The 25,691-nt window shown below is 42.4% G+C and overlaps 1 protein-coding gene across 1 annotated transcript in view; it reads right to left on the bottom strand.

Annotated features, from left to right (window-relative positions):
• Positions 1 to 24,513, bottom strand: part of bmp6 (bone morphogenetic protein 6) — a 54,137-nt gene extending 29,624 nt beyond the window's left edge. The window contains exon 1 of the mRNA XM_050056145.1: positions 23,610 to 24,513. Coding sequence (XP_049912102.1) covers positions 23,610 to 24,018 — 409 coding nt within the window. The 5' untranslated portion in view covers positions 24,019 to 24,513. The remainder of the gene's footprint in view (positions 1 to 23,609) is intronic.
• Between the last annotated feature and the right edge of the window lie 1,178 nt (positions 24,514 to 25,691).

Raw genomic sequence — 25,691 nt, 5'->3', positions numbered from 1 at the left:
TAATGCTAAAATACTTTTTTTAGTATTATCATCATAGGCTTTCCTGTAGTATCCAGTGCTGCAATTTAGATTACAGAGAAAGGAGCACCTGTGACCCAGATAATAGACTCTTAAGGGAGCTCTTATTAGATCTGTCAGTACAATTTTACTAGGTACCAGTATGATGACAGACAGAGAGATTTGGTTCATACAGCCAATTCAAACACTTTTTTTTTTCTCCTTCTACAGTTGCGGACATGTAAAACACATGCAAATCCCTCCACCGCAGACAGTAGCATGCTGAATCAGTTTTGTAGTGTTTTGTGCCACAAAACATTCAAGTAAGACTATGCAACTTTTGCAGAGGAGCTGCCACTGCCACCTTAACTATATTTTCATTTATCAACATTCTCCTGAGTCAGTTGCTTTAAAGACACCAACAGTAGTTAACCAGACTGAGAGCAAGAGGAATGGATCTGTTATGTATCAGGTGAAGTCGCAGGCTAATGGATTGCCAGGGGAGATGTCCCACAACAAGTCCTCCAACCCAACCCATACAACCAAATAAGTCCTTTAATCTGCCCTAAAATTTGACCCACAGGAGCATTTCCTAAAATAGCAGCCCATGACAGAATAGATCATCAGATTTAAACACGCAGTGAAAGAGTCGCAGTTGCACCAAAACTACATTATTAAGTTTAGGCAACAAAACTACTTGGTTAAATTTAGAAAAACAATCATGGTTTGGGTTTAATCAGTGGTGTAGTGGAGTGTATACACATATATATGGGGTATATCCACCTTTTACCACCGTTTACAAAATACCAATCTATCAGACAAAAAGCCATTGGAATATTTAGGAGAGTATACCCACTTCCTCCTTGGTAACCTGCCCATCTAACTAGAAGTTAACCTGCCTCATCAACTACCGCTACACCTCTTGGTTGAAATAAGTATATTTCTTACTAACGTAACATTTCATACGTCACATAACATACTACACTACGTAGCTCAAATAACTCAGCCATGACTTTTGGTTTCACGCAGGACACAAACAGCTGTCTCCTGGGTGAAAGTCCTGTGTTTCTTTACCTATCCACTATCCTGACTGCCTCCGTATGCTGACTTTATTGCTCTGACCTCATGTTGCCCGACTTCCTCCTTTGCTTCCGTCATAATTACTACAGCCACTAGAGGTCACAACCTACCAATAAATGTACGGTAAATATGGGTCGTAATAATCTATGTGGTCGTATTTTGGAGGAAAGTCTCCTAGCACATGGCACCTTAATTTGCAGGATGCGAATTACAAAGTAATTACAAAGCACGCATTTACTGAGATTCAGGGAACAACTGGAGTTAAAAGCCTTCCATGAGTACAGCTTAGAGGAACTTGTTTAAGGAGTTGTCTTGCACAGTCCTGCTCACAATTTTTTTTAACTCTATCACCAGAAAAGAGTGTAGATATTGGATGAGTCTGCGAAACCGAGGATTACGTTCACTGCCAACATTTTCAAAACTCACTCTCTTCAATATAATGAAAATTACAATATGGTTAAAGTCAGGGAGAGATTGTGGTTATGCTTAATAAAAACCTGAACGGTAATTGCAGGTTTGTGATACTGGATACTGGACTGACTTTTCTAGCAAAGATTAAAACCTACAAGCTGCACTCTCAACATTCTTTGTTCCTTCCAGCTCTATCCCATAATGCACCGCAAGGTTTACTCTGCCTCTTCCTCCCAACAGGAAAGAGTGGATGTTGACATTTACTTTGTGAGGCAGGTACAGTTTAAGGATGGTTTAAAAGACATCTCCATGCTCTGGCTTACTGTCCATGTAGCAGGCTATGTTTGGTTTTAGGCTTTCCATTCAGTGTCTCCTGGAAGAAATAGGATGATTGCAGTCAGAACCACTGACCTTGTTGAACTAACAAGGGAACAAGAAGCCAGTGTATCTGTGAAACAAGCTGCGTTTTCTCTGCAGCACAGCAAAGATTCCAGTATCTTCTCAATAACCAAGGCTTTATGTGTAGAGCATGCCAAAAACTGGATCCCAAAGACCCTCGTAAAAATCTCTGCTTTCTAATTAAATTTGTAATTTACTATTTCCTCTGACCATATTGCATCACTCTGAAGGAGAGGCTGTGAGATGGAGACAAAATGAGTGAACTAGGGAAAGCGAAGGAGAAAAAAAGCAGACATTTTAACAAACACCCTTCAATTAAATTTTTGCACACCAAGAACCTGTCAACATTGTTAAAGACTTTGCGGATGGCTAAACCAATAAAATATTTTCTGGATGTCCAAGGCATGACAAGAATCCATCTGTGTTTATGTAATTACAGCCCATAACCTGTCTGGTTTTTCTCTCAGACTTGATGGTTTCTGATGATAGCTCAGATATGTCCGTGTCTTCCATCGTTCGTTAATTCCTCCAAAGTCTCATCTAATTAAAGGTTTGGCCTGTCAGATTGACTTTCACGGGGGGACTTTTGCAATTGATACAATCACAACTTTTTGCCACTATTTCATTTAAAAAGAAAACATCTCATTAAGTGGAAATCTATATGCTGTAAACACCAGTCTTTTTAAAAAGGCTCAAGCCAGATTTTATGCTTCAAACTCTTTCACCTTTGGCATCGATGCAGTGTGGAAAGATAAAACAGAGACAGCTGTTGAGTTTTGCAGAGCGGATAAATACTGGCAGCTAACAACACACACATACACACACACATACACACACACATCGCAATGGTGTGAGCTGCCTGTGATGCCACTATGCTTGGCTGCTACCAGAAGCTGTTTCCGCCTTCTGCTGAGTGTTTTGGCTCTTTGTAGTCAGGCAGCTGGCAGAGCAGCTCCTGGGGTTGAGGTACGGACCAAGGGGCTGGGGATCTGCTGGGAGTCATCATTAACTTTGAGCAAGGGTGTGTGTGTGTGTGTGTGTGTGTGGATGTGTCTTTGGAGACTCATCCTGTGCTCTGATCTTCTCCCCTGACCCACCATCAAAGCCGACACGCTGAGCGCCGCAGGACCAGCCAAGGGCCACTGGCAAGTGCGAGAGTTTATGTCCGACGCATGTAGTCACACAAATACACTTCTGCAAATTTTAGAAAAAGGCTTACACACATGCACACAGGGTAGTTACACGCATATGGGTACTGACATATGCACAGATGTAAATGTCAAAGCGTAGCAACGAAAGACACACCTGCACTACAAGAGAACTGAGGGGCTCACACTCACATTCCCACACACACTTTGTGATGCACACACAGTCCCAGAGGTCAGTGGCGTGAGAATTCAAGGCCAGGCGGGAGCATCAGTCCATAGCGAGGATATGAGGCAGTGAGACTAGCCCTATTGCAGACTGTCAAGCCCCATTAGCAAACACACAGAACAGCAGCCGACAGTTTTACTCTCAGTGTTCAGCAGAAATCAGTACAGTGATTTTAGTACATTAGTAATTACTGTTATGTGTTCCTGCCTCAAGCTCAGGAGACCGGTTAGTTATATTTCAAGTAACACTAACAATTTGCCAAATTTCATATGAATAAATTTTGCCCCCAAACAGTGATCCAACTGACAGCCTGCTCATGAAATCTGTCATGTTACTGCTCAAAAGAGCATGTGTGAGATTTCTTCCCTGGGAAAATTCCTCCATTGCATAAGAAGTGATGTGTTCTATGATTCAAGCAGGTTTGTTTGGAATAAACAAAAAAAACCTGGTACAGTAGTTAACATGAGAAAAGCATCAGCATCATCAGCAGCAGATCAGAGGATCTCTGGAAAATGCAGTGCAGAAACATGGCAGGAAAGATACTGTTTAGATTATTCTTGCCTCCCTGTCACCTTCTTTCCCACATTATATTATACAAAACTAGAACCAGTCAAGTTGCAGTTACAGTTAACATCAATGTCTGTAAAAACGTGGATGCCTCTTCTTGAGATATCAGGTTCACAAAAAGGTTACAGTGACCTTGACATTTGACCAGTGACCACCAAAATCTAATCAGGGTGCGTTCCAATCGCATACTTTTTCTTTTTACTTTTAGCATGTACTGCAGCTGTCCTTAAAAAGTATGGTCTGTTGTACTCTGTATGCACACAATCGGAACGTACTACTACTTCAAAACATTACGCCCTGAACTTTGACTCTCTTTTTCATATATCCATCAGTCACTTTAATGTTGTCATCCATCATTGCGACTTCTGACAGCTGTCAATGAGCTGTCATGCTGTCAACTGTTTGCGTCTCAGTTGATATGACATATCGTCTTTTTGTCATACTAAATAGTATGGTAATATGGGTATTGGAACACACAGTCAGTTCATCGTTGGGTCCAAGGGGACGTTTGTGCAATATTTGAAGAAAATCCCTCAGACATTCTTGAGACATCGCTTTCATGACAATGGGATGGATAACCTGAACATAATGCCTCCAGTCATGGCTATCGCCGGTGTGGAGGCATACAAATACAGTCTATATAGTAAAGACAAGTAAATGTGGCATTAGCTACAGTAAACTTAATTAAATTTGTTTACTTCTGCCTGAGCTGGTTGGATGTGGTGTGTCTGTGACATGTTCAGACTTGTTATTTGCCAAATTGAAAACATAATGTAAATAACCTACCAGAGAGAATCACAGCAATAAATTAAACTGTGCAGAGACATTTGCAGTGTTAACCTAATCTCATAGGCAGTGCATGAATGTCTCTTCAAGTTGGAAAAAAAGGTTTTTCATCATGGAACAATGTCCTTTTCTACACATGGCAATATTTGCGCTCAATTACATGCCTACTTAGACTCAATTGCTTAACTGCTGTATATCCTTTCACTTCATTTTCCTGCAAAGCATTAATAGCACAGTCAAAGCAACATTTTAAATAAAAGAACTAGAATTACTGCTATGTGGTTGTATGCCTCTGCCAACCAGTCAAGTTGCAGTTTACATCCATGTCTGTCCAGTCACATATGTAGTCATGATGAAGCTACAAATTCTAAAACTACCAGCACAGATTCAAGATGGGCACCAGAGATTAGTGTCATCAATTCAGCATCAGACCAAACGCCTCTCCTTCTGTTTCAGAGAGGTATGGTGTTGAATAACATAGGTATGGTGTTGAATAACATTGCAACATAGCAAAACATTATTATCCAATAGTGAAGGTGACCTTTGACCTTGTGGATATAGATTGTCATCACTTCACTTCATTTGGTAACACTTTATTTAGATAGTCCACCGACAGATCATTTGTAATATTTCAACAGCTTATTAATTCAAAAATTCAACTGTTTTACTTTGTCTGTAGATGTTTGCCTACAGAGTGTATGTGGTAATTCATGAGCACACATATTCTTATATTCTATTCACTCAACCTACGCAGCACAGGTTGAGTGAATAGTTCAAGTTAGTTCAAATAGCACAAACTAATACAGCACTTCCTGAGAGCCTTACAATTTTCTCCTCTTTCACATACAGACACACACATTCATCAATGGCCTGGATATCCAGCCTGCTCCTCTTCCATTACCTCCCACAGGTTACAGTACATAATGACCTCACTGGACAGGCATCCCCAGGAACAAAGGCCCCATTTGAACCATGTAATCACATTTGTCTACAGTCATCGTCCTCCATATAATCCTTGAAAAACCATTTGGGTTTTTCTACAGACGCATCCAAAACCATGACACATAATGTCAGCCATACTGTCCCAGGACACGCACAAATACACAAACTCATACACATCTACTGAGGAGGAGAATTTGATTTTTGTTCCCACCACCCCGGAGCTCTATCACCACTGTGCTGCATTCCATACAAGATGATAAAATGAAGTCTGGACACACATCTATCTTTTGTCGTTTTGAGATTTGTAGCTAGTGCGCAATGTGTGTGGGTTTTTTGTCTGTGTGTGTGTGTGTGTCTAACCCCGAGGGTAGGCGGATAATTTGCTGTAATTGCACCTCTGCCGGGGCTTTGCTAACAGATAGATATCCAAGGTATGGCTGTTGGACTGTGTAGTATCAGTTTTTTTCCAGCAACGGACTGACAGCTGAGTGGTAGCAGTCATCAGCTCTCTTTTGAGTCTCCAGTTGGCCTCCAGGTAGCTGGATGTGTCATACCTGTGTGTCAGTAGGAGATTTTATTCCATCTCTTCAAGCGCTATTACTAGGATTAAGATGTGGACCCATTAACTCAGCTGCAGGGGGCATTTAACCAACAATGGTATTTGAATGTTTATAATTTTCTGTTCTTGTTATGCCCCTTTTCCACGAAAATAATGCACTCTACCATAAGGTAACAGTAACATAAAACAGTACAGAATTAGGTAAAATAACACAATGGCAGGAAAGGTCAAACAAGGTTAGGTCATGTAGTGTAACTAGGATAATCAATTATGCGCCAGGGATTTGATGCCCTGTTTCGCAGTCATCTTGTATTTCCGAAGCATTCCGAATGTTTAAAGAAGAAAAAAAAAAAAAAACAGAAATGGAAAATGGTACCAAATGCCAAAACCTCACACATTTGTAAAAGATCAGGTGTTGATTATTGCTTGCAAATTGCAGATAAATTTACAAGTCCTGCAGGGCTCTTCCACACTAAAGATTGGGTCACATATTTGGCATGCGTTTTGTGTTAGTAAAACATGTCAAAATCTCATGTTGCAACTGCAGCTTGCATTTTGCACATTTGGTAAGACCAAAGTGTGGAGTTAGGGATGAAGGACCTCACAGGATTAAAGGGATAGCATAGAATTTTTTAAGTGGGGTTGCATGAGGTACTTAACCATAGTCAATGTATTGCCCACAGTAGATGGTGGTTGGCACAGTTTACGTGTATGTGACATTTAGAATACTTTCACCACTATATCCTGCTGTCAGACAGCCCTTTCCAACGGGGAACTGAGGCCTTTATCGATACTCTCTTCATGGCCAGACTCCATCGAGAAAAATAGGGGTTTTTTTATGTCACAGAACATGGGAGCTGCTGGTCTACCGCTGCCCTGATCCTTTTAGTTTGTTTATGTTATGTGTGACCTTGGTGAATTCCAAACTAACTGTTTTAAACACGAAAAGTCACACAAACACAACACAAACTGATCGAGGCACTGGTTCTGTGGGGGTAATCCTGCCTGCTTCTCCAAACTGGGTGTGTGCCATCTACTGCATACACTGACTATTGATACTTACCTATAGAACCCCACTTCAAAAAATCCCACCCATCCCTTTAACAGGACAAATTTGTGTGTGTGTGTGTGTCAGGGGGGGCCTCAGCCTTATGGGTGCATGTACATATTCAACCTTTACACTCATGTCTATAATCAATCTTTAGACAGCATTTGTGTCTGTTTGAACACTTACAAGTCTAAATGGCCACAGAGAAACACTCATTGACATTAATGGCCAGTTGTGATTTCCCCCAAAAGCCCCTGTAAAAACAAGTGTTGGTTTCATTGGACACCAATTCGAGCCAATGAGCTGTCAACAAAGGATGGTGCAACATCTTTTTCACATTTGTAAGGAAATTCCATGAAATCAGGAAAGAAATGAGCTGGAAAATAAACAACGTAGAATTATTTTTTTCCACTTTATGGGACGTTAATAAAAATGTAATTCTACAGTAGAGCAGCTGTCACAACAGCCTCTGGTCAGACTAATGGTGGCCTACACTTCGCTTCAACTTAGATCGGCCGTCTTCACACAGGACTCGGTCTTGTGGACGGAAGAGCCAGATGACTTCTCAAATCCTCAGTAGTGGAAAGAAGGAAGGCACAAATCCAAGTTCAGTAAAAAGCCACACAATTTCTGTGAGAGGAGTGAATGTAATTAGTTATTTCTAGTCTTTACAATCCTTCAGCGACAGATAAAAATAAGGATTCAGTCCTGCCATTTTGGTCACAGAATGATAGGTGCGCTTTAAATGTAGTTACTGAATAGACTCATGCTGCTTGAAGTGCTCTTTGAATGAAAGCACAGCATTTCTGCTGGAGTTTTGGTACATGAGTCAATTTTGTTTCTTCTCCAACATCGTGTTCTTTTTGGGGGCCGATTTGGCAGAAATACTGATGTTTCATTTAGACACGAACAAGAAAATAAACGCAACCAAACACCGCAGTCATAAACAAAACCAGTGACAGCAAACACTTCACTGCCTAACGTATGTGATTAACAACAACAATCCTAAACCAGAATCATTATTCTTGCAATACGCTGCATACTAAAAGATACGTTGTTTAGAGTTGGTCAGACTGTCAGGATTTGCTGTCCTTTCGTTGCCATGGGTAGCCAGGGGAAAACATTAGGGTGGCCAGCAGAGGAGGGTTTGTCTGGGTCAACAAAGATGCTGCAAATCTATCAGTGATTTTTGAAAATAAAGTGTTTTTTGACTGTTGCTTGGTCACAAAATGGAATTCCCAAGTGCAGGATAACAGGTGGATCCATGATAGTTTTTTAAGATGCATTAAAGACAGTATTTATTGGGGAAATCAGTGACCATGGCATATAGGGGGTCTCATCGTTTGAAAAAAGAAACCTCTGATGTTGTTTCTTCTTCCTACAATATTCTCTGTCCTTGATGTTCGGCTCCATTTCCTCTGCGATTTATATGACTGATGATGGCTACTTACTGCTTTCCCCTTGGGTCATGACCACGGACCCTCTCAGAAATGGCTCCCTCGGCTGCTTTAGAGATTCGCCACCATTCTGCGCTAAGTGAATATTCCGTAAACAGAGATGTACTCCCATGGTTTTTGATGGGAGTTCATTTTGAACAAAACAAAACATTTCTGTGGGTTCAAATTTTTACCAGGCCTCGTTTTATTTATGGCGTGTCAATACAGGGATGCTGGGTGCAAGAAACCCCTTTTACTGGCCCGTCAGTCTTTGTGGGAAACCACTGGAAGACTGATCACACAGGCATGTGTCTGTGTGTGTGTGTGTGTGTGTGTGTCTGTGTGTGGTACACAGGCTGCTTATTTCTTATTTTCGGGTTGCTTTATGCGTATTTGTTGCCTGTACGTGTGTGTCTTTATTTGTCTGATGGCACATATTTTCGTATATCTAATGTGTCCATGTGCCTCCATCAACGTGCAGCAGTACAGGCAGTAAAGAGGCCTGCTATAGTGATCTGTGGTTAATGTCTGCTTTTGGGCAGCAGGTGTGCATGTGTGTGTGAGTGTGTGTGTCTGAGCTATGCCGGTCTGGTCCCAGATTTAGAGGAGGAAGCCGGTGTCAGGGCCAGGAGATGGATCTCTCCTGAGGGATCCGATAAATAAGGAAAAAATATCTTTGAAAAAGGGAAACGCAGCTGTTTCCAAAGGAGAAGTCAAAATATTGGTGGCTTTGCATTCCACAGCCACAAGGTAGAAGGCCAGCTCACTCTGTGATGCTGTTTGGTACTCTATTTTCCCTCCCTCTCACTACGAACACCTCCTTTCCTCTTCCCTCTCTGCCTCTTAGCACATCTTTTCTTCCCTCTCCACCGCCATATCTCCCTATCAGCACCTCTCTGTCTGCCTTTCTTTCCCCTCCACTCTCTCTGTCATGAAGACAGCCGAACCTCAGTGCGATTCCCTTTGGAAAGTCAGCGGCGACCACAACGCATTTCAGCGGCTTAAAGGCAGAGCATATGATCCACTGATAAATCAGTCTGGGCCAGCTTCAATCTTCCCCCTGGGCTGACTTACATGTAAGACCTACTGCTTGTTTTACACACAGGCACAGCTCCAAAAACAGCGACAGTAACCAGATACCTGGTTATTCAAAAAGCAGGTGGGCCTTGAGGAAAATCAGGAGAAAAATAATCAATGCTTCTAATAATACATCTGTCCACGATGTCAACACAATTTCTGTGAGATGAAAGCGGAGAGCACTTTGGTTTTCTTCATGTCATTTGAGTTTTTGGTGAAAGCCAGAAAAGCATTTTCAAACTACCTTCCAAAACGGCAAGTTATTTCAGTATGGGGTGACTAAGCGGGAACTGTTCCCTCAAGACTTATCTACAATGTGCTGTGCACTAAACATAAGGTCAGGGCAGTGTGTTGTTAAAGCCTACTGTAAAAAAAAGTATTTAAGTTAGGTGGGCAAAGCTGCAAAACTGGAAAAATACACATTCATAAAAAGGGTGAAATCACTCTGTTAATCTAATTTCTAATTCTCTTATAATCTAATTTTGGGGTGTCATTATAAATTTAATTCTATTAATGGGTTTAGCTAGCCTGGTAAGACCATCCTGATGACGTGAGCTCAACATTCTGTTTAACTCTCTTTATCAGTCTGGCCCTGCCGCCCCAAACACTTTTAGTGGGCAGGAGTACTCACCTTGACAGACAAACTCCTTCAGCCAATCAGCATAACAAAACACTGGTGAACACCGTCATCACCAGTGCAGCCGACTGAAAAATCAAGCGTTTGTCAAATCCAGCTACAATGCAGATCCCTGATTGGCCCCAATTGGATTTTAATTTCTGGAAAGTGTTTGGGCCAGCACTGTGTCCACACTGATATAAGAGTGAGACAGAATGTTAATGCTCACGTCATCAGGATAATCTTACCAGGCTAGTGTTTTACATCTTGTTTTAATAAAATTATCTGTCAAAATCAAACAGTGTGGAACAATGACTGACGGCTAGGTGTGCCTCCTAAAGTTGGAGATTTGAATCATAAGTCGGAGACCCCTCAGTTGACGGAGACTCTTCAAGTTGAGCGGCTTTTTTTCTGTTGTGTTTTTTTTTTTTTTGTCAGTAAGTGTGCTGTGCTGTGCTGTCTGGTACAGGCACCTGTAGACTCAGATCCAGGGTGAATCTGAGTGAGACCGTGGCAGCTTTGGCCTTCAGCATAGAAGTGGTGAATTTACAGCTCACAGCAATTTAACACGATACAATCTCTGGCTTTTGTGATAGCTAGTCTGCAAAAAATACTGTCGCACATTTCCGATCCATCTTTAGCGCAGTTGGCCCACATTAGCTCAGTGGGCTAATCTGGCTTGTTAATTGTATAACATAGACGTTGTCACCCTGAATGTCCTGCCGAACCCCATTCAAACTCTCAAACTCTATATGGAAAAAAATATATTCATATTAAAGATCCAAATGGGATTTGACTGACACAATTCTGAGTTGGGTGCAGCCCAACTGATGACCATGTTACAGGATAATTTGTATAATAATTTGATTTTGGCCCCGACGATCAGACAGGTAGTAAACGAGCCAACAGTTCAGCCAGATGTTCTAAAGCACACTATCTGGAGGTAAAACTGAAAGTGAGCTCACCCAAAACATTGATGTCATTCCCCCCATTGTACAGGAAAAACTGTGCACATGCAACTACAGTAAGTGCGGCAGATCAAAGTTAAACCAGGGAGTGTGAAACCCATGATGGACGTTTAAAATAGACAGCTTGGGTAATAGTTTAAGTATGACATTGACATGGGAGTTTATTTACAACCTGTTTGATCATCTGGCTGCTTTAGTCACACTAGTTTTTAGCAGTGATCTTTGATCTCAGAAATTGATTTGATGAGCACAAGAGATATCTGTCTGTCAACTGCAAAGGCCTTAGACACTCTGGACAGCTGTCTATGACAAACAATAACAGGAAGAGAGGGATAAGCTATTAAAAGAATCATGATGTTTTTTGTCTCATTAGTTGAATGTCAGAGTTGCAGTCCTCTCAAAGTGAACACAGTTCCAGAGTTTAGACAGCAGCTAATCTCAGACAGTATATACAGTGTGTGTACTGTTAAAAAAGGCACTGACAGTGAGACGGGCTAAAAATGTGACTTCCTCTTGGAAAAGGATTCATACTGGACTTATAAACACTCAGTCAGTGAGATAAGGTATCCAGGAGGTGTGGAAAGTGTCCGTAAAGGAGGAAGGACTGGGCAGAGTTTCCCCTGCACATCCTTAGCGATAAGATCCTTTTATCCAGAGAGCCTTACGGCACTGGGAGTGGATACATTTTTGTTATCGGTGGCCTCATTGGGAGTCAAACCCCTAACCTCTAGAAATATTAGTGTGCTGTTGTACTCTCCAAAATACGTCATTTTACATCTTTCTCACCGGACTGCCCATTATCTTTTCTGTATTTGCAGCTTTATTATCTCTTGAAACTCTCTCTTCCTTGTGCTTTCTTCTGTCACCCTAATTTTCTTTCTCTGATGATGCCTGTGATAAAGGCCTCGACTTTCTCCCTTTCTGTCTTCCTCTACTTTTTGCAAAGAATGACATGCTGAATTAGTTAGTTATAAGCTAAACCACAGCTTCCGCTCAAGCATTTTAGAATTAATTAATCACTAATAAAAACACAGCATATACAGGTCTTGCCATTCTTCTCTCCTCTTTGCTTTTTCTCATCTCACTCTTCCACCCTGCCTCCCTCCATCCCTCCCATCTTCCTGTCAGTATCTTGTTTGGAAAGTCAGCCCGCGGGTCAGCCTAGGGCTCGTAAATTTGTCAGCGGCAGCGCGGTTGAAAGGGAGGCTACTTGCTCGGGAGGGTCAGGAGCATCTGCGCTCACATGGGGCCTTTTTCTCACTGTGGACCCAAGGTTGTTGTTTCAGGCACGTCCTCTTTAGAGAGACGACCAGCCTGGGAACATACGAGGGGCCGAGGGGCGCAGCTTTCTCCGTGACACCAGTATTTGATGAAGACTTCTTGTATTACGAGGAGGGAGTTGTACAGAATGGTGGTGAGCTTACATTCAAATACACAGACACACACAAGCCCAGTCATATATGTCTGTATTTGTCTACTTGTAAGGACTTTGTGAGATTGAGTGACTACATTCATCCTTGACCCTTGACCCTGACCTTAAAGGAAAACTCCACCCTAAACACTTGTCACTGTCAAATGAACAATTATTGTTGATCTACCTCATGGTCTTGGTTCCACTGTGTTTTATAGTGTTGTGTTTTTCTAATTTTTAAGAATAACTGACCATAGACAATCTATTTTCAGCACAGGTGAAATAGACTTTGGGATACAAAAAACACAAAAAACACTAGAGCAGAATGCCACAAGACATCTCACATTTTCTCTCTCTTTTTCTAACCGACATCAAGACATCCGACTCTATGCAACAGGTTCACAACTGTGCATACATAGACGAAAACAAGTTGGTTACGGGGAAGTGGGTTCAACACAAGATAACTCCTGGAACTCTGTCAGTCCTTCAATTTTCTCGACAACCATTTATCAGATCAACTTCACACTTGGCGGGGTGTATTGCTGAGGACCAAAGGAAGTGCAGTGTGGAGTGCAATCTCTCTTGAGATTTACAGGACACATTTATGAGTTTTGCATTGTGTACACATTGTGTAGCGTATTGAGAGGGGCCCCCTATTAACCGTTACACTGCCAAAACAGCATGCAGGGTAAAGCTTGCTCTTTGTCGCTTGCTACAGTACATTCAAGATCAGATAAATAGAAAGAGACTAGAGAGAATGGAGATGTTTCACTGTAGCAAACTCAAACATTTCAAGCATTAGCGATGTAACTTTCACAATGCACGCTTTTGTTCCCAGAAATAGCCTGGTCCCCAGTAGCTATATGCTGCAAATGACGTGTATACTCCCAAGGAAGGAAAGTGTCACATTTGAAGTTGTTTGGATGCTGCAAGCCGAGAAATTGGCCCATTCTGAACAGACACATTTAAACGGCACTGCACTAGTTAAGCTTAAAGCCAAATGGATCCATGAACCATGTAATGCTAGCAACTCTGTGAGGCTGTACTAAATGTTAAGACATTTTTCTACAACTTGATTATGTCAACCTCATGGTGACACTAAAGGAAAAGTCAGAGGATCACCAAAGTCTGTAGGATTCTTCCTCTAGGACCCACGGCTGTCCGTATAAAATTTCATGGCAATCCATCCAACGGTTGTTGATACATTTCAGACCAAAATATTGGACAGACTGACCAACATCCCGCTAGCATGGCTAAAAAAGGATTTCCATCATACTTCCACTGACTATAAAACATCTTTACAAAGACGTTTGCATACACATAAATGTGTATATGTGGCTCCCAGAACAAACACAAACTCACACCCTCCTTCCTCTGCTCCTTCAAGGTCACCAAAGGCTTTAAATCACCTTTCATCTGCCCCAGAGTTTCTCAGCCCTCAAGCATCCTCTGGGTGTGCCTTTTTTCTTTCCTTTCTTCCCTCCTTTCCCTCTCTTCCTCTGCTTTTTTATTTACAAGAGATAAATCCCTGCGGGCTTCCTGGTGGCTTCACAGAAGAATGTGACAGCAGGAATGTTTACCGTGACATTTACGCCATTCCTGTCGGCCGCAGTCATCTCTATTACCAGAATGAGCCTCTTCGGCAGAGCAAACGGCGGGGTCATTATGATAATGGATGGAGTTTACTGGGCACACAAGGAGACGCCGATTCGGAGTTCAGCGGTTCACAGGTTCACAACCTTTTTAACACCAGGGTGGACCAGAAATTCCAAAGACATACCAACCGGTGTTTACTAAAAACGTGTATGTCCTATACTGTGTTACATAACATGAAATGTATCATCATACAGATTTAACGATCAAAAATCTCCCACTGAGCAGTTCAAGCAGAAGTGTGTGGTGATTCACTCAAAAAAACAGCTACATGTTGATGTAGTTTGCCCTGATGTCAACTATGGCATCCATATGTTCCTATATTTTGTTCCTACACTCACTCCAAACCTCATCAGAGCCACCTAAACTCAAACATAGGCAGCAGGTGTGTTTAACATTCAACAGACTGGATTTTGTGGCTTTGGTTACACAGAGATTTGGGGAAACTGCAGGAATCAAAACAAAGAGACACATTTGTTTGCATCTTTGTCTCTCTCTTTCACATATACAAACTTGGTATATACAAACACAGCCTCACACAAGCACACACACACACACACACACACACACACACTAATTCCAGGTTAATGATCTCCTCTGCGTGGCCTCCTCATAGACAGTTAAACACAAGACAGAGGCTGACAGCTTTACGGTGCTTTTAGCAGGAAGGAGCGATGCAGCAGTAAACACACACACACACACACACACTCTCTCTTTGTTTCTCTCTGTTTTAAGCACATACCCACAACAATCACTAAACATGCAAGACTATAACTGCAAGTTTGCCAAAGGCTCTCTGAGCACAAGAAGAAGAACACAGTGAAAAGTCATGATTGTCTATACTGATTTTTGTTTCATCTTTGAGCCAGACTTCAGTATCTTTAAATGATGCCTTTCCATGCTAGATTTTTTTCTCTTTTGTGGCTGGAAAAGCCTTTAAAACTGCATTTGGACCACCAGACTCTCCAGTGACACCAACACTACCATCAATATGTTTAATGCAGAGCCAATAGCATAATATATGGTGCTGTTTGTTTGTATGAGCACCTGGAGGAGGCCACCACATCAACCTGTTTCTGATCTGCTGCTTCTTGTTGCACAACATGTGGTCAAGATTCCCTCAGAGGTTTACAGCACTAACTTGACGCATGGCAAAGACAGAGAGAAAAAGAAATATGTGAAGACAGACAGATGCGGAGAAAACAACAGATGTGTGAGAGGACAGTGAAGCTCTGCCTCGTCCTGCGTGAAGCACGGCAGAACAAACAGCAAATTCCTCCATGCCTGCACCCAAAGGTGATAAATGAGAGCAGCAGGCCCTAATCAGATGTTCTGTCGGGGTTATCTGCTCTGTTCGATAGATCGTTACCAGCCGCGAGTGTGCCGCACTTCACCTCCTTATCTCGTCACACTCCTCCATCCCACGCCACTATCGCTCCGAACTGGAATGTCCGATGAAGACATGAGACTGGACGGGAGAAGAAATGAGGATGAAAAGAACAAACAAGGCAAGAAGTGTAATCTCTGTGCTTAGCCCCAATCTCTGCTGCCATCTCGTCAAGTTGGAGAGTTATGGCGTGAGAGGGAGAGATATCATCGGGGTGGGTGGGCGCGGGGGTGGAGGAGTGATGTGTGTGTGTGTGTCTGTGTAGTGGGGTGTTAAGAGCAGGGTGTATGACAGAGATGACTTCAAGTGTAAATGGAATGCTGTCTTATAAATGGTTATCTGCTGACCCCAGGGTCGACCAACTGCGTTCGTGTACATCTCCATCTATGTATACACCCTCAGCAAAAGGTTAGCTGCGTCAATTCCTCCACCTACTGAGGAAAACAGAGAAGCAAAGTCTGTCCTTTTCTGGTGGACCACCATGGGGCCTTATTTCAGAAAAAAATATGTACGGTAGTTAAGGATGAAAGACAAATAATTATTTAATCCTGTTTGAAACGTGCAATGAATTACACATATGATGATTGTAAATTCAAGAGACAGTTCTGAAAGTCAGAGTTTGCTGTAAAACTGAAGTATAAGACTGTGAAACAAGGTTTTTAGAAAGACTGCATAACCAAAAGTTGCGCAAGTGATGTCATAACTTTCTCTCTCGCTGAAGCTGCGATGTCTGTGTGTTTTGTGCTGGGATGTACTCACACAAGCAACAGGTGTTGCTCGTTCTTTCGCTTCCAGGCTGAAAAAAATCAGGAACTGCAGGATAAAACACATCAGGTTAAGATAACATTACATGTGTGTGGTAACAGCCACGTTAGTGTTGGTGACGTATATTGTGCAAGACCAGAGATGCAGTTCACTGAGTGTTTCAAACAAAACTAAATGGTAAGACAAACTGCGACTGTCTTGACGTGCAAAATTATCTTTTAACTTGACAAACATCATATGTGCCTTTCATGGAACGATTCAAATGAAAGGTCATGCTGAACGGTCTGTGGCAAAAACTTTGATGGACAATAGAGTTGTCCTGTAACACCTCGTCTTTTATGACAGACATAAAGCTGGACTGGAAAAGATATAATCGGGTTAACCGGAGATGTTTCCCCCATCAACCGTGTTTGTTTCTTGAGGCAGCTGTGTGTTTTGCCAAAGAGCTTGACAACCAATACAATCCAAACATGAGAAAAAGGAAGCACTTTAAAACACTGTAACTCAATAAGCAGAATTATTTGTATATCTTGGGCCGATCTTGAACATCATTGCAAGTTCAAGTGAACTTGTAGCGGCAGTGAAATATCTGATACTGTAAACAGATGAAAACAAACACAGAGGATTGTAGTTTGTTAATGTAATTTTTCTCACCATTGCAGCAAGGTTTCATCTGCCAAGTTTATGTCTCAGAAAAGATCCTTTATTCCGCTGCAGCATATCTTGAATTCCTCATTTAACTTCTGGCTAATATTGTTTACGGTTTGCTGAAAGTTGAGGTGAAGTGACGGGTGGTCCTCTGTTCTGCTCTGTTCTGGTCTCTGAGGCTTTGCAGGAAGTGTTTCAAGACGGTTTAGTGAAAATTTTCCAAAGCTCCTTCTGCATCAAACAACTGACTCTTTGATCGAAGCCAACTAATTATTTGATCATGCTGGGGCTTTGGGACACGTTTCGCAGCAAAGGAAGTGGCTTACCTGGGCTAAGGCGCTGAGAAATGCAGCCAGGCATCATAAGACAGGGAAAACAGGCGCTTAATAAGGGCACTTCATTTCAGAATAAGCCCAGGACTGTCTGGACCCGGCTAATCTCCTAAAAACCCACTTCTTAAAGCTTTCTGGCTTGTTTGCCTTTAAAGTGTGGGAGGTAGGCTAGTAGAAAGCTTGGTTGTTGACTTAGGTAAGAGGTCTAGTGACAGCTCAGCTATAGCCATGCAATGGGGTGTGCAGAGGCAGAGAGGACAAGAAGAAAAGGAGAGAAATCATGATGACAGACAAGTGCATGAAAGCATAAAACAATGTTATAATATTTGAGCAACAGGAAGCATCTGTGACTTAATTCTCAAGACTCTGGAACAGCCTTAGAATGGACCGAAATAATTTACACATAGCCACTTTGTTTCTTGAATCGATTGGATTGCTATCTGATACCAAAAACGTCAAGTGTAAATACAACCAAGAAGCATTTGGGACAGAATAAAATCTGATTGTTGGCCTGTGGGGATAGCTAGAGTAGAAAGCAGCATGGAGGCCAGAGAAAATGTTACAGTGGTTACCTCTTTTTTATTTCTCTTACTTATTTAGTCTCCTTTTCAAGCTCGGTGCTGACTACTTTGGAGCAATGTTCGACTGCTGCTTGGATGGAAGCAGACAGAATTTGTGGTCGCACATCGTTCTGTCAGGGCAGAAAATGGGCATGTCCACCCAGCTGTCATGTCTTTATAACTGCCGATTGTGACTACTGCAGAGTCATTCATCCCAAAACTGATGCTGATTGTAGCCTTTCTCTCTAAAGACAAAAGCCAGATGTTAGTGGGCTTTTTGTCCAGTGAGAAAGGGGCTATATAAAATGCTTCTGATCACTGATCAGTCTAACCACTGAGTGATCTGAATGAGTGAGAGAAGAGTGTGAGATAAGCAAAACTTTTTCCTTGCTTGAAATCAGTCCGGTTATATACAAACTGCAAACCTGCATATGCTGTTATGCAGTGTTGTGTCGAAGTCTGCTCTCCCGTTGATATGTGTCTCTGCATCAGACGACAATTGGCTTTAGTAGTGACGTACTTAACCCAGCTTGCTCATGGTACATTTAAATTTCAAATTTTAGAAAAGTGCACAGACATGTTATATAGCAATGCAATCAGATTTGTGGTCTGGTTAACAATGAAACAGAAATAGATTGTGGCTAGATGTAGACAAAAGTTTACTTTTTAATTTTATCTGACACACGTGAAATGTGTAAAAGGGGCCTCAGAACCGAAAACAGTCAGGGTGAAGATCACCTGTTAACCGTGAAACAGTATTTAAAACTGTAGGAAAAGTAAAGCAAGACTGACTTTAAAACCATGAATGGATTTTCCTGGATTATTATGAGACAGTTCCTCTGGTAAAACCAAGCACACAAACAGAAAAGGATGGGAGCGCAAACAAGCTATGGGAGTTTTAGCTGTGCTCTGTGCCAAGCCAAGTTCAGAGAGGCCTCCACACCTGTCTGTCTGGTTGGCATTGGAGAGCAACAGGGAGGCAAACTCATCACAGTTAAATGCAGATGACACAGGAACAACATTTGGAGTTCCTGTTCTGTGACCCGTGAAACCAAAGCCATTTCTGTGCATCCTTGACTCACCATAACCACGAGGTAACAGCTCAACCACAAAAACCAAACCTGATAGGAATAGAAAAATTTCCGCTGCTGGCTATTAAAGTTCTCATGGTGGCTGCTGATATTTGTTCAGCAATGTGTCACCCCTCATTAATTGAGTGAGCATTGACCTCTTCTATTTGTTTTCCACTGGGATGCACCTTACTAATATTGGTCAGTGTCTCCCCACTCACTTCACAATGTGTTACCTTGTGAGAGATTTATAAAAAAAAAAGTCTGTGACCAGAGACCAGAATCTGAAAAGGGCAGGTCATCCTTTTTCCACTAAATACGTCTCAACAGGAGTTTTCCAAAAGACACAGTTGTGCTTAAAACTTGTCAGGATTTTCTGCACATATACTTCAACAAATTTCTGTAAGTACATTTATGTGTCTGTTTCATGCAACGGCCAATATACATGGGACACAAATGCGGCACGATTCGCCTGCCACAGCAGAGCGCGTCCATTATAATCAACTGCAGCTGCTAAAGTGACCACAGAAGCCTGCGCTGGCACCACTCAGTTCTTCTCTAGCTTTACGCTGCTGGTCTCTGTTTTTTTTCTCTGCGTGCAGCTCTGTGGCCCTCCAACAGGAAAAACTCTACATAAAACTCTACATTCCAGTTCAAAACTCTCATTCTCATTACACAGTCAGGCTGTAGCTGAACTACTTCAAACATATTCTCTTTCCGACCAAATACGCTAAATTTGTTGTCTGTCCCTTGCACTCGCCTTAAGACACGTGGAGATCGAGCTTTGGTGGCCGTAGCACCTAAATTTTGGAATGCTCTGTCTGCTCCCTTACAGTCTGCTGACTTTGTGGTTCCTCTTAAAAGCTTGCATACAACACACCTGTTAAGACAATTGCTTGAATAACTTGTGTGTATCAGAGATGTGTTGTTTCAATTTTGTGCACAGTTGTTGTATAATGTGAATTACTTTTTCTTGTGTGTGTGTGTGTGCAAATAGTTTTGCTAGTTGTGCACTTTTCTCAATGTGGCTCCATTAGTTACTTTGTCCCTATGATTTCTTTCTTGTTGTAAACTGCCCTTGTAAATCGCTTTGTGACCTATGTCTGCAAAAAGCACTGTATAAATAAATTTTATTTACTGACTGACTTACTTATAGAACTGTGTACAAAACAAGTAGCATCTGTTTTAACATTTCATGTTAAAATAAATCAAATCAGCGCATCCAGCATACCAGATGTATTCTAACTGCTGAGATTTTTACATTGCGTGTCATAAGTCCACTCTGCTCTGGAGGTTTCAGGTTTCTTTGACAACAGTTGCATATCAGACAGCGATTGGCTTTCAAATTAGTGACATACCTAATCTCGCTGCCCAGGGTACATTTGGAGCTAAGTTTTTAGGGCAGTGCACAGACATCGCCCCCTTCAGTAGAGGAATGTGAAAACACCTCTCTGGTGACAAATTTAGCACAGCCACAATTCAGAAAAGTCAAGGTCAGACATGGTAGGGGGACATAACCAGAAGAAAAGCACATTTTTGAAAGGAGAGGATCTTTAAAATCTACACGTACCAAGTGTGTACCAGCCCTAAACTCTAGTTAAAAGAGGTCCTTTGGAGTCTTCTTGTAAGCAAACAAAAGTCATATTTACATTTAGTGTTACTCACCAAAACGATCCTTGAGATCTTACAAACAGGCCAAGAGCATTTATTTTTTCATAAAACAACCTCAAGTATTTTAAATCCTGTATTGTTTACACCAGTGTTTATAGCTTGTCTTCTTCCCTATCTCTGCTGGCACATAACTGCATATCTTGGCAGGAATGCATATGCCTCACTCACATGGTACATTCATGAGATAAACAAAACGGGCACCCATTCATAGAGAAACAGATCCATAGAACTACTAGATGTCTAAAACTCTACAGGCAACCTTTAACAGTGACTACCATTACCCGAGGATCCTGGTGTGTATTAGGACATGTTCGGAGCTGCAGCGTGTCACACAGCATGAGTCATTCGGCACACAGTGTCACTTCACTAGACCTCAGTGGAAAGCAGGACGTCCGCAAGGCAAACAGTGATGAACGTGCTTTTCTAGGAATGAAGACGAAAAAGGAGATGGAAAATATGCTTCTCATCCCACAATTTGAAGTTTTCCACCACTTGCTCTGCTCTTTTTTTTTTTTCAATGGGTCATTCTGAACAAGTGATGAAAGCTAAGGAGAATGGATGACTGAACAAGAGGTCTACATGAATCATGCAGAGAGGTGGGGGAAAAGAGGCATATGGTTCGCAGAGAGCACTTGAGACTGGATGTAACGCAGGAGCTCTTAAATCTATCTGAACCCCAAGAGAATACCCTCAGAAAATGAGCTCTCTATCTGCGCTACTGCCGCAGCTGGCTGTGAAAGACATCAGTTCACACCAAGGCTTAAATCACTGTCATTGTTTTATTTGCTATGGGTCAGTTTAAAGTCTGAGATTCTTACATCTACGCCCAGGGAGGATTTGCTGATGTAAAAAGGTGACTCCAGTTTTAAATCAGATCATCAGTGTAAACGGAGCCGCTGCAGTCTTCTTTGCTTTGATTCGGCTTCACAAACACAGATTAGGCGGAGAAGGTGCCTTTCAATGAAACCGCCTGCCTAAGGCTCTGCCTGTTAATACTGCTCCATATTTTTCAAATTGTTTCAGACAGATTGTTTGGCTTCTTCGCTTTCCTTCCTTTCATTTATCTTGATTCTAATTTGTAGTTTCACTTTGGCCACACATGATATCCAGATTTTTAGGCCGGTTTAGAAACAAGAAGGACCACCCAGGAGTGTTTCAGGCCTCTGTTCTACTATAGCTTTCTAAGTCGCTCCACACAAACCGCTCGAATCGACTAAGAGACACATTAAAAACTAATCGGATGGCGATGACACACGGTAGTCGTGCAAGGCCTTATTTGCAAAGCAGATGGAAAGCCTTGGCCTGTCCAACATTAATTACAATCACATTCAGGGAGGAAGCCGTCCCTCCTCCAGGGCGGTTAGGACTCTGTGTACGGCTGGAGGAGATGGCAACCTAATCCCCCGGTCGCCGCAGAAATCTGAGGGAATCGTCAAAAGATGCACAGGACGCGATTAATCAAAGTGGAGAGCCAGATGTGCAATAACACAGAATAAACTCAAACTGACACAGCACAGGAATACCAAAACCACAGACACACAAACACCACGCCGCCACCATCACACCCCCACACAGAAGCCAACAGAGGGGCCTCGATATTTGAGACCAAAGCGACGGCCTCCTTCTGTCTGAATATCTGGTTTTCATCACTACATGTTGCAACATCAATACTCACAGGACCAATAAGTTGAGAAGCGCTTGCTTTTTTTTTAAGAACTCCAAACCTAATTCTCTTCTTCATGTGTGGTATTGGGTGACTACTAAATGGTTTATAAAGGTGAAGGATAAAATATTTAATGGACTTCTTGTTTCAAGAGAAGCCTTAATCAGAAAAAACTACATTCTTCAGCAGTGACACATTCCCACTGTTTTCATGGCCAGATCATGACAATGCCCTTAGTTCCCAAGAAGAATGACAATCAATCTGGATTTAAGCTTCCTTGTCCACCAGTGTCTGACTCTGGCAGTGCCTCTGTTTATCTTTAGGCGTTCTGTTTAGAGTCTCCCAGTAAACACTGGAGCTGCTAATGGAAGGAAGGCCTTTAGGCTTTTATGTTCCAAAGTCGTTATGATTAAAGTGTCCCTCTTTATCGTCACTGGAGCTAATTAAAGACCAATCTGCTCGGGTAACACAAACAATGCGACGCAATTTACGCACGGAAACCGCAACTCACTGCGCTGGAGGTCAACGGCAGGAATAGCCCTTTATATACAAATACCAGCGGTGGTGGTTGATGGTTTGCTGAGGATACTAAGTCTATTTTTCCCGCGAAGACATAAATCATGGAGTACATTGCACAGCAAGACTGACCACAGAATTTCGGTCCTATAAATGAGCCGAGGAGGGCCAATCTACCCGGAGAGAGGACGTGTAACAATAAATTACTCCGGAACAATACAAACCTCATCAGTTTTTCTAACCCACAGAGGAGATGAGGGAGTATGTGGCCTCTGTGCGGTTCACACAAGGAGCTAGTCCATGATCCATTATTAAACGTGCCGACGGGTGAGTCTTTTTGCGCCAGTGTCCTGTGTTTAAATTAAAATGTGGGTCAACTAGGAGCTCCAGGTGTCTTATATGTCCAGTGTGGAAAAAAACTATTTTATGATCAACAGGAGCCTAATTCGTGCGTCATTTTAATAAAACCATACCCCCATAAATTTACATCATGTTGTAGATTCTTCTCAGACCCTCCGCTTCAACTTAACTTGTGCCAAACACCTGTTCACCCTTAATTGCTCTTGCAAACTGAAATTTTCTGTTTGATTCACCAACAATTGTACAATTAAAAATACCTCACAGGAGCGCAATTACGCACAAAACATATCACCGAAAAAATAACTTATCTTACCTAGATTAACGAAGCTCATCACCATATCTGCGTCATTTAGAAAGGCAGTTTCTTGATATGTGGCCAGAGGAGGACTCTGGGTCGTCCGCATGGACTGATACTGGTCCAGCATGCCTTCCACTTGGCTTTTCTCCTCGCTAGAGATGGTGTTGTATAAGTCCAACATGAAAAGTGGAGCGGAGTTGTACTTTCCATGTGACAGATGCGGTCTCGGTCTGTGCGGCAGCCCGAGGATGGACAGGATCTCCTTCTGCATCTCCCTCTTCTCGTGCGTCCGCAGCCGCCGGTGGATGAAACCCGGGTGCACTTCGTTGTTTCCATCCAGTGAATAATTACTCCCCGCGACCAGGAACATGAAGTAATAAGCGCTCCACCACAATCCGACCAAGGCAAGCCAGCAGCTGGTCATGGTGTTGTCCCGCTGTGCTCTCCGGAGTCCCAAGTGTGTCTGGCTTGGAGCTTCAGTCGCGTATCCAAATGTAGAATAGATGTAATGGGAACCAAAGTCAGTCCGAGTGCGCGGTTATCTGTCGCAGCCGCAGATCAAAAGCGAGAAAAGACTCGTGTATCAAGCCATTTGAAATACTTCCTAAAGAGAAATGCGCAAAATAGTGTCGGTCCTGCTTTCATTTCTGATTCCGGTAGCGCGCTGTGCTGCTTCAGGATAAAGTGCACCATGAGAAACTTTATTCTGAGCGCTCCGGTAAGTCGGTCAAAAGACACCGCTTGACACGAATTTCACAAATAAAAGACTGACAAGTCCTCTGAAAGAAGCCATTTTACTGAGGCGGATATGTTTGCTCTCCAAAAAGACAAGATTTCCAAACGTTGCGCACTGACAAAAGCCGCCCTTTAATAGTTGAAGTGGTCTCTGTGACGGTCACCTACTCCTACAGGCTGTGTATGAGAGTCTAACAGGAATCAGCAGGTTGCAGTCCATAATATGCGCGCGTGCACGTGTACCGTATGTGTGCGTCCGTGTGTGTGTGTGTTCCGAAACCGCCCACTCCGTGCGCACTTAGCCAGAGGTGGAGCTCTCCAGGCTACAAGGACAACTCTAACATCATATTTCCATATTTTGTTCGCTGCAGAATAACAGCCTGTCCATTCTAATAAAAACGCCAACATAGTCTGCTTTGCAATTGTATTGCTCATAATGTTCCTGTTACACACTTTCACAGTCTCTGTGATATGATGACTCCACCATAAGCCCATCTTTTTACATTTTTGTTTGGCTGTTGTATGTGATCACTAGTATAAACTATTGGGGTATAACTTCAGATTCGCCAGCTGCGTTTTAGTTCTAAGCAGCTTACAGAGTATGTTCCCGAAATTTATGGTTACACTTCTGTTTCAAAGGTTTGGATCACTGCGCCTTCTTGCAACACTTACTCCTCTGAAAAGCCGGCACGAAACCGTCAAACCTGCCATAATGAAGCATGGATTACAACTTTACACATCCACAGTCAAGGTGTGCGTCAACTCCGGTCAAGCAGAATAAATGTTGCCCAGTTGAGGCACGACCCCTGACGATGGAGTTGGAAACAGCAAGCAATGACGCACAGCAACCTACAGAGGAAAACTGACCCGATCTCCTTTAAACACTATAGAAATAAACCGTCTTAAGTATTCTAATTAATTGTATAGCTTAACATCGAAACCAGCTGGATAATAGGTTGCACCTCCAAGTCTCTGTCTTTGTGAACAAATCGCTGTTAAATGTCATAGTATACTTGCAGGTCTAAAAATATTGTTTAATTTTAAGTTAAGAATACTAGCAGAGAGCAGTTGCACATGTCCCTGAAGTCCATGAAAAAAAAAAAAATTCTTTTAAATCCTAACTTCCATCTCTCCCTCCACGTCCTCCTATCATTCCTTTCACCCTAACCTGTGTTGTGTCTTTGTGGCCCCTTCAGACTGTGATGGTCCTGGTGATAAGGTCCAAAGGTGTCCATATCTCTCTGTGTCTCTGCTACTGCTGCTGCAGCCAGGGCCTATCTTATCTGCATGTGAAGAGTGAGAACCAGCATCAAAGCTACACATACCACCACCAAACACACACACACACACACACACACACAC

Source organism: Epinephelus moara, chromosome 11 (assembly GCF_006386435.1).
Source record: "Epinephelus moara isolate mb chromosome 11, YSFRI_EMoa_1.0, whole genome shotgun sequence".
Taxonomy (NCBI): domain Eukaryota; kingdom Metazoa; phylum Chordata; class Actinopteri; order Perciformes; family Serranidae; genus Epinephelus; species Epinephelus moara.
The sequence above is the reverse complement of the archived record's forward strand: the minus strand, read 5'-3'. Positions and strand labels throughout refer to the sequence as shown.